Source organism: Streptopelia decaocto (assembly GCF_964273445.1).
Source record: "Streptopelia decaocto genome assembly, chromosome: 24".
Classification (NCBI taxonomy): Eukaryota; Metazoa; Chordata; class Aves; order Columbiformes; family Columbidae; genus Streptopelia; species Streptopelia decaocto.
Window position 1 is genome coordinate 1,605,211 of NC_138679.1, and position 12,549 is coordinate 1,617,759.

Here is a 12,549-nt window from a genome sequence, read left to right on the forward strand (position 1 = left end):
TGGCGGGGTTGGGGGGTCCAGCCTCACGCCAGCACAGTGAACGCAGGAAATTTATAACAGGGCTTTACAGAACAAAGCTACTGAAATCAGCCACACGATGGCCAGACATAAAGAGGGGGACCCCCCCGCCCCCCCGTACCCCATCACCCGCTGTCCGAGGAGCTGGGGGGGGCGGTGGAAGGGGACCTGGGGGGGCGGGAGGGGGTGCAGGTTTGGGGGGTCCAGCTCCCCAGGAGCTCGCGCTGCTGCTGGCCCAGGGCCTGGCTGACCAGGCCGGGCAGCGCCAGCAGGCTCAGGCCCAGCGCCTCCATCTTGCTCTCCAGCGCTCCCAGCCGCTTCTCCAGGTCCTCGTGACGCTCCTGCAGCTCCGAGACCATGTCGTACATGATGTTCTGGGTCTGCCGGGAACCGAGGGGACACGCCGGGGCGGAGGGGTCAGCGATGGGAGATCTTTCAGGGGGGTGTCCCAGCCCCTCTCCCTGGCAGCCCCGGCGTCGCGCACCTTGGCCAGGTCCACCAGCGTGTTGGCCTGGTCGTTCAGCTTGCGCTGCTCCATCTTGACGCTCCTCAACCTGCAGAGACACGGGGGGAGCGGGGTCAAGGCCGGCGACACCCCCACACAGCCCCCCCGACCCCCAGCATGCAGCCCCCCCACCCTGCAAGCGCAGCCTCTGCCCCTCCATCCAGCCCCGGGGGGGGGGCGGTTGCGCCGTGTGCCCCCCGCCACCTCCCCAAATTTAGCAGCGCTGAGCCCATGCACACGGGAGCAGAGGGAGGAAGAGGAGCAGCCCCCGGGGGGGGCAACTTACTTCTGAGCTCTGCAGGGAGGGGGCAGAACAGAGACAAAACACAACAGCAGGTTTAATACCACCACGAAGAGCACAGGGAGACGAGAGCAGCCGCAGCACCACCACCCCCCGCCTCGCTCGCCCCCCGAACCCAAGCCGGGTGCCCCTCGGTTCCCCCCGCAAAGCAGGAGGGTCCCAGGGGCTCGCAGCGCCCACCAGACGCGGTCACATCAAACCTCACCGATCGGGTACCCCCAGGGACCCCACCTGCTGGGAACGCGTCCCCACAGCAGGGACGGGGACAGGGGACAAGGGACCACCTGGCTCCCAACCCGGGGGTCCAGGCAGCGCGGGCACGGGGGGGGGAAGCGCCCGGCTCTCCTTCCTGAGCCACGACGGGGAAAAAAACCTCCTGGTAGGAAGCAGGTAAAGGTTTGGCACTTACTGATGGATGGCTTGGAGGAACTTACGCTGGTGTTTCCGAACTTTGGCATGGTCGATCTTCTTCACCAGCTTGGTGTGTTTGTAGATGAGCCACGTTTCCCTGAGTACGTTGGCAGCAGCATTTTTCACCTGGATGCACGAGCAGGGTCAGGGATGGAGACGGCCGGTCCTGCGCTGTGGCTGAGGGCGGGGGGCAGCGCTGGGAGGGGGGGTCTTACCCGCTTCGTTAGCTGCGTATCCATCATGAAGTTGTGCACGTGTTTCTCCGCTTTGGTGAGCTCTAGCTTTCTGGCAACAACGGCGACAACCAGAGCGGTGCAGCCGGCACCCTGCGGGCAGAGAGCCCCGCGGTGAGGGCAGCCAAGGCGCGGGAGCCCCCCCGCCAGCCCGTGTGCCCCCCCGGCACTCACCATGATGCCGGTGAGCAGACAGACGCCCTTCCCGCAGTAGGTGTGCGGCACCATGTCCCCGTAGCCGATGGAGAGGAAGGTGATGGAGATCAGCCACATCGCCCCCAAGAAGTTGCTGGTCACCTCCTGCTTGTCGTGGTACCTGCCCAGGGCCGAGCGCAGCCACCGTCACCGCGTGGCCCCGGTCCCACCACGTCCCCCCACGGTGCCACCGGCTTCGCCACGCGGTTTTTAGCCGCTTTCCCATCCAGTGGCTGCAGATGGGAGAGTCCCCAAGCTCCTGACCGCGCCGCTGGCACGTGGGACCCCAAAGAAGCTGGGGACACCCTGAGGACACTTTGGGGACATGGCCACTCTGGACACAGGCACTGGGGAGGAGGAAAGCCCTGGGGTGGCTGTGGGAGTCGGGGGGGCTCAGGGGGGTGCTGCTGGATGTAGATAACAGGGTGATGGGTGCGGAGCTGCAGCCGCCACGCATGGACAGCAGTGCCCTCCATTCTCCTGCAGCCCCACCGCGATCTCAAAGCACAGGACACCAGTGTCACCGCCAGAGTCCCTGGGGAGGGGACACCCCGTCTCTGCCCCCCTGAGCAAACCCAGAGCTACAAAGGGCCCCAAGGCCAGTGTGGGTGTCACAGTGTGGGGAGAAGGGGACACTGTGCTTTGAGATTCCATGGCCAGTGCTGATGCCACAAATGCAGATGGCTGTGCCCCCCGCCCCCTCCCCGAGGGACCCCCAGACACGGCTCCTGCTGGTCCATGGGATGAGCCCGGCCGGGGCACATGGAGCAGCAGGAGCGGGTGCTGGGTACGGCCAAGCCGGGCAGCGGGACAGGGACATGCGGGGAGCAGCGGGGAGCCGGGAAAACCGGGTGCCGGGGGGTGAGAAAAGGGAGGAGCCGGGAGCGAGCCGGGGGGGACTCAAGCGTGCGGCAAGGAATTTAGGATTGCTGCGTCCCTCTGCCAGGCCCGCCCTGGGCACAGCCCCGCGGTTTGGGCTTGGAACCTCAGCCGGCACCCGGGGATGCAGCGGGGTGATGCTGGGGGGCACCGCACAGCTGGGGGGACCCGCACCCAAAGGGCCGGCAACCTGAGGACCATGCTCCCCCTGTCCACCCCAGGAGCACCCGGGACTCCTTCAACACACCCGAACTGTGCGCGGTAAGGAGGGGAAACGCCGAGCAACTGCCGGAGCTGAGCAAAAGCCTTTCGGAGACTTGGCCGGAGCCTCCGGTGAGAAACACGGAGGATCCGGCGGCTCCTTCCTGCTTGGCTCCCAGCCCTGCCGAGGTTTCTCCCCCCGGGACTCACAGCGACTCCTGCAGCCAGCCCACCCTTCCGAGAGCACCCCGAGAGCTGGGGCAGAAAGACCCCTGCTCCAGCCCCCCCGCACGCTGCAATGGGAGCCCCAGCTCATGGGGACCCCCAGCTCGTGGGGACCCCCAGCTCATGGCCAGGCTGCAGGGTGGAAAGCAGCCCTGAGGTTCCAAGCGGAAAAGGGTTCCAGCCCCTTTCCATGTCCACAGCCTCTTTGCTCCAGCATGGGCAGCCCCCCCCGAGCCTTGATCCCCCAACCGGCTGCAGCTAATCCTAAATTCTGGGTAGCACAAGCCTGGGGTGGGGGGGACGTCCCGTGCAGGATGCGCTGTCCGTCCCTGGGGTGACTCACAGTTTGTCCCTGCGAGCAGCAGAGCGGTCAGGGAGGGAAAATAAGAGCAGTTAATGCGCGTCCCGGGGGGGGCGAAGGGGCGAGCGCGGGCAGGGCACCGGCACGGGCACCCCGGCCCCCCGGCGGGCGCAGCTGAGGAGCACGGGCCACGTCCCACACGAGGGCTCAGTCCCCTCTGCAAGACCCCCAGATCCTGCCAGCAGGTCCTGCCACATCCCAGAGGGGTTCACGGAGGGGTCTTGGGGACAGCTTGGGGGTCTGGCTGCCACATCTCGCCTCAGCAAGTGGTTTTGGTTTGGCAAACCCATTGTGGGCACCATGAGGGTCCCAGCGGGGAGGCGCTGCCCGGAGAGCGGGGGCCTCTTCTCCGAGGAGCCTCTTCTCTTCCCAAAGCCCCACCCGGGGTCTGCGCCGTGCGTCCTCAGCTGCACCCCAGCCCCGCGCCCCCCGCGAGAGCCCCGTCGGGGAGCGCCCCCCGTACCTCTCGCAGACGCGGACGGTCCAGGCGGCGATGATCCAGGAGGAGATGCTGAAGACCAGGAGGACGGTGCCGGGGCAGATGGTCATGAGGGTCTTCATGACGAAGCGGGTGTTGAAGTTGATCTTGTTGAGGGCGCCGATGCTGCGGGAGGAGGCGTCGGTGAAGAGCTTGCTGTGCAGCAGCATGACGCGCCCGATCAGGTACAGCCGCAGGAACATGGGGATGGAGAGGATGATGTCCACATCGGCGTCGGCCACCGAGGCGGCGTAGGTGAAGGCCAACCGCGCCGTCCAGGTGAAGAGGTACTGGCCGGGGATGGGGTGGATGGCGCAGACGATCAGCTCCAGTGCGATGAAGAAGATGCGCTCGTAGGTCATGGCGATGCGCCAGTCGTCGGCACCATTGTCCACCATGAAGAGCTGCGGGGGGAGGAAGGGGGTGGTGGGACCCCCGGGGCGGCGCAGCCCCGGCGAGCACCCACCAGCGCATCCCCTCACCTGGATCTCCCTGGTGTGGTACATGACGATGAGCCCCAGGAGGATGACGGTCGAGAGGCTGATAAGGCATTTCAGTGCAAACGAATACGACGACTCCTGCGAGGGGAGCGGGCAGTGTGAGCCCGGACAGACCCCCCCCAGGCCCCTCACCGCCCCACCACAACCCCCACCTTGGTGTAGACCCCCCAGGACAGCTCCGTCTCCGTCACCATCACCACGATGCCAAACATCCCGAAGATGAGGGCGTAATCGCTGAGGCGCTTCCGCTTCTCAAAGAGGGCTCGCCGGTGCCCCAGCTTGTACCCGATGTTCTGGTTCCTCCGGGGTCCCCGTCCCCGCTCCTTGGCCGCATCCTGCCCCGGTGCCGCCGTCGGGCCGGGATCTGGACCCCCGGGCTGCTCCGGCCGTGAAACCACCACCTCGAGGCTGGGGGACCGGCGGGGCCGCAGCGGTTGGGTCTCCCCCTCCAGCGGGTGCAGGGTGCGGGTGGAGGCGCTCAGGGGGCCCCGGGGCCGTGCCACCCCCCCATTGTACCGGCAGCCGCTCATGGCTCTGGCGGGGAGGGGACCGGGCGATCCCGCATGGCTCAGCGGCGCGGGGGCGACCTGCGGGAGAGGGGGACGGTGTCGGGTCCCCGGGGGAACCGGGATGGCCATCCTGCCACTGGGTGACACCTAACGAGGCATGTGGCACCCATGTGCCGGCTTCGACCGCGCCGCGGATATCTCCCGCCCGTGGGGACGTGTCCTGCCCGTGGGGACGTGTCCTGCCCACGGGGGACGTGCCGCCTGCCCGGTGCTCGCTGCCGCCGCAGCCCGGTCCCCACTCCGCAGCCCCCCGCCGGGGGGCAGTGAGGGTAGGACACCTCCATAGTGCCCCCGGTGCTGGTCCCTGCCCGCGGCCCCGGGACGGCTCCGGTAACGAGCTGCAGCTGCGCGCCCCCGCCGCCCCCCGAACGTCCCCGGGGCTCCCGGTACCGGGGGGCCCGGCGGGCCCGGCTCACCCTCCCGCCCGGCCCGGCCGCCCCGCCGCTGCCGCCCGGTACCTGCCGCCGGGGCCGCGCCGCCGCCGCCGCTGCAGCCCCGTTCGGTCCCGGGGGCGCGCGGCGGCGGGACCGGAGCGCTCGGGGGCGGGGCGTAGGCGGGGCGAGGCGCCCGATTGGTGGAAACCGCCCACGCCCCCGGTGACGAGCACCACGCCACGCCCGTCGCCACGCCCCCGAGCGCTGGCCACGCCCCCTCCCCGTGCCCCCCCCCAAGCGCTCCTGGACACCCCCTGCGCCCCCCGAGCCCCCCAGGGCTGTCACACCCCCGACACCCCTCGCCGAGCCCCCCCCGCGCACCCCCAAACACCCCCGGGCACCCCCTCCCCTCGCAGCCCCCATCGCACCCCTGTGCACACCCTTCAGCCCCCAAATGACACCCTCAGCGCCCCCCCCCCACTGCGCTGGGCCTCTGCACCCCAAAACCCGTCATTCCCCATGCACCCCTCCAGCCGCCCCCTCATCCTCCCCATGCACCCCCAGCACGCTGCCAGCAGCAGCCTCCCCAGACACCCCCTCCATCACCCCCGTGCACCCCCCAAAACAACCGCAGCAGCTCCCTGCATCCGCAGCTGCCCCCAGCCCCCCTGCACCCCCTACCTGCTGGGGCTCCCCGGGGCCGGTTTGGGGGACCCTCGGAGCGTTAGGGGCTGCGGGAGCGGGGCTTGGCGCAGGGGGGGTCCGGGGGCCCGGGTGCCATGGGCTTCCCTCCACGCCTGCCCGGAGAGGAGATGCGGCTTCAGGGGGGTCCCCAAACCCCATCGGCCGCAGCTTCAGGGGGGTCCCCAAACCCCATTGGCTGTGGTGCCAGAGACCCCCTGGCACCAGCAGCCCCATCGCACAGGGTGGGGGGGATCTCATGGCAGCAAGCACAGACCCCACAGCACAAACAGCCCCATCACAAACAACACGGACCCCCCAGCATCAACAGGAAGGCACAACTGGGCCCTAAAATCCCCCTACAGGGCACCAAAATCCCCCCGCGGTGCTGGCAGCGCCATCCTGGTTGGAGGACCAGGCCAGAGCTGGCTGCCATGGGAGCCGGGGGTCACTGCAGTCTCTCCCCCGACCGGCTGCACCCCAGGGTGGGCAGCACCCCACATTTCAGGCCTCCAAGCGCCCAAGTCCCACTGCAGCCCGAACAACCGGCACCGGTGCCCCCATCACAACTGTGCCCGTGTCCCCCCCGGCGCAGGGACACCTGGGAATTGGCTGCCACCAGCAGCGTCCCCCCATCTGGGGGCAGGGGGGACAGCAGGATTTTGGGACTCCGTCCCCCCAGGGATGCAGCAAAGCTGGGAAGATGTTTTCCTGCGCCGGCGGGAGCGCCGGCTGCTCCGGCACCCAGCTGCTCCCCGCTGTGCTCCGGGGCCGCTGGCTCCTCTCCAGGGCCAGATCATTTTCTCTCCATTCTGCCAAATTTATGGCAGGAAAATGGGCTCCGATTTCTTTTTTAATACTCGGTTGGGGAGGAAAATAACGCGGCAGCGAGCAGGGCGGACGGGAAGCGGTTTGCCAGGGCTGCCGGTCCCACCAGGCCCCCTTCACCGCGGCGATGCCGGAGCCGTGCCGGGGCAGAGCGCTTGCACCGCGGCCCCGCAAACTTTTTGGCACCTCGAACGGGGTGGGTGAAGCCGCCCCCAGAGCCCTCCCAGACGGATGCCAGTAAATATTTTATTAACCATCGCTCTGTGGTCGTTTCACTAATAGCTTCTATCGATGGCGACGTAAACGGGCCTTATTAAATCTTCCTCCTGTCAGGCCATCGATAGGGACGTCTCTGGCAGGATTCAGCACCCGGAGGGTTGATTAAAACAGCGAAACCCTGAGGGGTCCCTGTCCCTTGTCCCCACGGGGACACCGTGGCCTGTGGCTGCATCCCCAAGGATGCTCAGGCGGGATGCGGGAACGCCGAGTGTGGTCCTCCAGTGGCCACATCACGGGGACAGGGACGCCGCAGGTCCTGCTGCCCAGGCCACGGCCACCGTCTGTCCTTGAGCACCGGCCCCGAGCGTCCCCGCGCGCGGCAGCTCCCGCGCCGGGAGGCTGGCGGCGATGCGGCAGCAGGACGCCCACCGCCGCAGCCCGGGCGTCTCGGCACGGCCGCAGGGTGCTCCCGCCGCCCCATCGGCGCTGGGACACGGGGACCCGCCGCGTCTCCTCTCCCCGGCGGGGTGGAGAGCAGGGGGGACACAGGGTGCCATGGGCTGGGGAAGGACCCTTGACTGGGGGGTGATGAGGAAACAGCAAAGGGGTCCCCAGGGGAACCCAGGGCAGGGACATGGGCAGGGGGACGCGGTTTAACCCCCGCAGAGCCAGGCTGCAGCAGCCCCCGGTGCCCTGGGGGGGTTGTAGGGTGCCAAGTGGGACCCCCCCAGCTCCCCACATGCCCCAGAGCAGCGATGCTGCCTGGGAGCAACTGCAGAGGAGGAGGGTGCAGCTAAAAATAGAGGCGGGTGGCCGAAAGGCTCCCGGCTGGTGATTTATTTATTACCCGCTCGCTAATTCCTGCCGGGGAATCGCGGTCCCGGGGAGGGTGGGGCAGGAATTTGGGGGGGCTGTGGTTGCCACTGGGGCTGTGCCCACGGGCCCCATGCCAGCAGCCGGGTGACACGGCCGCCATCCCGCTGCCGTACCGCGGGGAAGGGGCCGGGGAACCGGGGAACCCCCCTGCCACGGTGCGGGGGACGGGGTGCTCAGGGCGGTGACACCCCCGCTGTGCCCCCGGCCGGGGTCGCAGGGGCTCCCCGCCAGCCAACGTGGTTGCTCCAGGCTTGCTGGGTGCACAAAGTGCGTCAGACCCCTTGCGGCCCCCCTACCCCCCCAGATCCCCCGTGGTGGCCCCGGTTTCTCAGGCGGCCGCAGCTCCTGCTGCCACCAAGCCCCGGCCATATGTCCCAGGCTGGAGAGCATCTGTTGGTGCCGGCAGGAGCCCCCGGCCCCCGCATACACCGCTGCCCACTCGCCGGCACGGGGATGCACGGGGGGGCTGTGCCACCACCACTGTCCCCCAAGGGCAGGGCAGGGGGGCTGAGTGTGGTTTCGGGGAGGCACGGGACCACCTGAGCCCCCTGGGGCTGGTGGAGCCACCGGCACGAGGCCACTGGGCTCCCAAAGAGCACCAGGACATCTCGGCCAAGCCCTGTCACTATGGGACCCCTAGCAATGCCACCAGCTGGGCCCTTGTCCCCTGGGCACCCCACGTCCCCCCCGGCACGTCAGGGCCCGTGCGAAGGGGCAGAGTTTGGCACTGGGGTGATTTGCCCCATGCAGGATCTGGCCCATTCCCATCCACAGGGCTATGGGGTGTCTGCGGGTCCCATGGCACAGGGGGAGGCACGTGGGCTGGCACACACAAAGGGACACGTGGGGACACCCGAACCTCCCCAGCCCCACTGCCACGCAGGGGAATCCCGGCTTTTCCCAGGGTATCCCTGAGAAAAACCTTCCCTTGGGGGGGGGACACACGCGGCAGGGGACACCGGGGACACCCTACCTGCGTGGCACCGAGCGGGTGCCCGGATCTGGGGGGGGAAAGGGGGTGCAGCGTGGTCTGGGGGGGTTTGGGCTCCCCACGCCCTGTTCTGCCGCCACCGCATCGCCATCCCCAGACAAAGCCACTGCACCGGCTTCGCCCGCCGCCTCCCCCGTGCAGCTCGCTCAGCCAAAGGACAAAGCCGCTTCGCCTGGCTGCCCCCGCCGGGTCACCATGGACCCCCTGGCGGGGCTGGCCGGGGGGCACACGGGTGTCCCTGCTGACTCTGGCACTGCCACAAGCCTCTCAAGGAGGGGGGATACCCCAAACCTTGCAAGCACCCTTGGAGACCCCTTCCTTTCCCCCGCCATGGGTTGGTGGTCCCCACTGCTGTGACAGTGTCACCGCAGCCACCGCAGCCCCCTGCCCGGTGCAGGGTCCCCAGGGGCTGCCCAAGGTCACGGGGAAGGTCGAGGAGGGGCGGGGGGGCCCCCACGCTGCACGCCCACGGCCTCGATGGCTGCACCGCGGCACACGCCGGGCACTCCCCGGCACGTCGAGGCCACGAGCACCACGCGGTGCCAGAACCTGCCGGGAGCCCCAAGTGCAGACCACGGACTTTGCACCAGCAAACACCGCGCATGGCCCCAGAACCACGACCCAAACACCGCGCATGGCCCCAGAACCACGACCCAAACACCGCGCATGGCCCCAGAACCACGACCCAAACACTGTGCGCAGCCACGGCACCACGACCCAAACACTGTGCGCAGCCACGGCACCACGACCCAAACACCACGCACGGCCCCAGAACCACGACCCAAACACCGCGCACAGCCACGGCACCACATGTGGCACCGGCCCCAGTGCCCTGTTATCAGTGGGTGCTGAGCTGGGTGCAGCGCAGGGCTGGTCCTCCCAGCCACAGCCACCCCAGAGCCACGTCCCGCCAGCCAGACCCCATCAGTGGGGACACTGATGTCCCCCAGCACCTCGACCCGCTCGGCCACGCTCCCCTTCACAACCTCACACCTTCGCTGTCCCCGAGCACACCAAACCCCCACTGTCCCCTCGCTCTGGCAGCTGGGGCTTGCCCGGAGCAGCCGGCAGGGTGTCCCCGGTGTCCCCAGTGTCCCCCCAGCCCCGGCCAGGGGAAGCCGCCCTCGGCGTCCCCAACGCTGCCACCCGTGCGCCTGCTCACCTGCCACGGCCCCGCGCTACGGGGAGCGTCGGGACGAGCCGGGGTGCCCTGGGGGCCGCGGGGGCCACCGCCAGCTCTGTGCGCGGCGGAGCGGCAGCGGCGACAGTGGCGACAGCGGCCGTGCCCGGGCGCGTGTGGGAGTCGCGGCGCAGGGGGGGCCGGGGGCTTCCCCGCCCCACGCCCCCGCGCCCCCCCGGCCCCGCCACGGCGGGCAGTGACCTTGAGGCCGCGGCGCTGGCGGAGGACGGGGGGAGGGGGATATTTTTAGCCGGGCAGAGTCACTCCCAGCGCGTCCTCATTGTCACCGCCGTGGGGCTGCCTCCCGCACCCCACCGCCCCAATCCGGCCCCCCCTCCCCGCCCCCCACCGCGCCGGGGGCTGTGGGGTGCGCGGGGGGTGGGAAGAGGGGCAGCCGAATGGGTCCCGCCCGCCCCAGACCCCCGGGGTGCCCTCGGGGCAGCCCCCTTGGTGTCCCCTTCCCAAAAAGCCACGCTGCTCCCGGGCATCCCCCCCCGCCCTGCTCCAGCTGTGCCAGGGGGTCCCCGCAAGCCGGGAGGTCCCCGCGAGTAGGGGGATCCCCAGGAGCTCAGGGAATCCCCAGGAATCCGGGGAATTCCCAGCACCAGCGGGTCCCCAGGAGCCACGGGGGTCCCCGGGGGGGGGGTTCCCCAGCCCACCGCCCCCCCCCCAGCGCACCCACCTGCAGGCAGCCCCCGGCCTGTGCTCCCCTCGGGCGCTGGTGACCATGGCCTGGCGGCGACACGTGCGGTGACCCCGGGCTGCCCGGAGGCTTCGCCGGCACAACCGGCCGAGCGGGGGGCCGGGGGCAGCCGGGTGCCTCGGCTCCGGGCCCGCGCTCCCGCCTGGCCCCGCGCCGCCGCTTCGTGCCTCGGTTTCCCCAGCGCGCAGCGGCCAGCGGGGCTGCCGGGGCGGCCGCGTTTGCTATTCCGCTCACACGCGCAGCCGCGCACAACCCGCTCCCCGGTTCCTCCCCGGCCACCGCAGCTATTGTCTGCGGCTAAATTTAGCCGCCTGCCGGCTCCCCCGCTTTAATTGCCGCATCTGCGGGGACGTGGGCGCTCGCCCGCCCCGTGCCTCCCCCAGCGCCCACGCCGCTCCCGCCCCGCTGCCCACCCGTGGGTCTGACCCGGCCGCGGTCCCCGAGGGAGCCCCCGGTGACACCCAAAACACCCACGGGGACCGTGGTCCCCCCCGCCCTTCGCGGTTGCACGGGCTCCCGAGGATGCGATTGTCACTAGTGGGGAAGCGGGTACCCCCAGGCGCGGGGTGGGGGACACCCCCCAAATTTGGTGCGCAACGGCGCGGGCTGGGGGGTGCGGGTGCTGCCCACCCGCCTGCAGCCCGCCCTGCTCCCTTTGTCAGGCTGCGGGGCACACGCGTGTGCAAGCGCCGTGCGCGAGTGTGTGTGCACAGCGGGATTTGCGTGGGGATGCGGTTGTGCAGTGAACAAAGGATGGGGGGGTGGGCACGGGGGTGTGAACAGGGTGTGAACGGGGGGGTGGGCACGGGGAATTCGCAGGGAGTGTGAACAAGGGTGTGCACAAGGGTGTGAACAGGAGGGTGTGCACAAGGGTACGAGTGGCAGGGGGTGTGTGAATAGGGTGTGAACGCGGAGGTGGGCACGGGGGAATGCACAGGGAGTGTGAACGGGGGGTGTGTGCAAAGGGGTGTGCACAGGGGGTTGTATTGAGGGTGCACACAGCAGTGCGTGCAGCGGGGGGTGCAGGGGGGGTGGGAGCACGGGGGGGCGCACGGCGCTGTGTGCACAGCTATAGGGTACCCGTGTGTAGGTGTGTGCACACGGGCTGTGCTGCGTGTTGTGCAAAGGGAGGGGGGTGCACGCTGCTGCAGTGTGCGGGGGGGGGGGCGGAGGTGCACGCTGCCGGGGGGTGCGTGGTGCAGGGGCGGTGCGTGGTGCAGGGGGTGCGCACAGCGCGGGGGGGGCCGTGGTGCAGAGCGTGTGTTCTGCAGAGCCCGGGCATTGTGCACGGGGAGGGGCCGGGGGGGATGCCCGGTGCAGGGGGGGGATGCCCGGTACAGGGGGGGGATGCCCGGTGCAGGGGGGGGGTGCCCGGTGCAGGGGGGGCCGCGGGGGGGATGCCCGGTGCAGGGGGGGGATGGCCGGTGCAGGGGGGGCCGCGGGGGGGATGCCCGGTGCAGGGGGGGGATGCCCGGTACAGGGGGGGGATGCCCGGTGCAGGGGGGGGGTGCCCGGTGCAGGGGGGGCCGCGGGGGGGATGCCCGGTGCAGGGGGGGGATGCCCGGTGCAGGGGGGGCCGCGGGGGGGATGCCCGGTGCAGGGGGGGGGGTGCCCGGTGCAGGGGGGGCCGCGGGGGGGATGCCCGGTGCAAACCCTGCGCGGCTGCGTAGATGCTGCGAGGATCCCGCCCCCCCGCGGGTTCCCCCGCCCCCGCAGCGGAGCAGCCCGTTGCCATGGCAACGCCGCCCCCCCCCCCCCCCGCGGGCTGCGCACGGCCCCCCGAAGAGGGGGAGTGGGGAATGGAGAGGGGGGGAATCCCCG

The 12,549-nt window shown here is 70.2% G+C and overlaps 1 protein-coding gene across 3 annotated transcripts; it reads right to left on the bottom strand.

Annotated features, from left to right (window-relative positions):
- Nucleotides 1–49: 49 nt before the first annotated feature.
- Nucleotides 50–10,899, bottom strand: KCNN1 (potassium calcium-activated channel subfamily N member 1). Of its 3 annotated transcripts, none has more exons than XM_082072418.1 (10): nucleotides 10,708–10,899; nucleotides 5,932–6,047; nucleotides 4,460–4,894; nucleotides 4,290–4,385; nucleotides 3,793–4,211; nucleotides 1,643–1,784; nucleotides 1,451–1,561; nucleotides 1,234–1,361; nucleotides 503–572; nucleotides 50–398 (listed from the first exon to the last, which is right to left on the bottom strand). In XM_082072418.1, exons 3-10 carry the CDS (start codon nucleotides 4,835–4,837, stop codon nucleotides 144–146), a joined length of 1,599 nt encoding a protein of 532 aa, XP_081928544.1. In that variant the 5' UTR covers nucleotides 4,838–4,894; nucleotides 5,932–6,047; nucleotides 10,708–10,899; the 3' UTR covers nucleotides 50–143. The 3 variants fall into 3 exon arrangements, with proteins under 3 accessions (XP_081928544.1, XP_081928542.1, XP_081928543.1); XM_082072416.1 differs by lacking the exon at nucleotides 10,708–10,899 and adding an exon at nucleotides 10,008–10,249; XM_082072417.1 differs by lacking the exons at nucleotides 5,932–6,047; nucleotides 10,708–10,899 and adding an exon at nucleotides 5,335–5,406.
- Nucleotides 10,900–12,549: the final 1,650 nt, after the last annotated feature.

Bases quoted from the DNA above. Each gene is read 5' to 3' on its own strand.
- KCNN1 (XM_082072418.1), bottom strand. From the start codon at position 4,837: ATGAGCGGCTGCCGGTACAATGGGGGGGTGGCACGGCCCCGGGGCCCC. The intron at 1,785-3,792 runs GTACGGGGGGCG...GGCCCTGGGCAG, and splicing joins ACCGTCCGCGTCTGCGAGAG to GTACCACGACAAGCAGGAGG. The intron at 1,362-1,450 runs GTAAGACCCCCC...TCGTGCATCCAG, and splicing joins ATACGCAGCTAACGAAGCGG to GTGAAAAATGCTGCTGCCAA.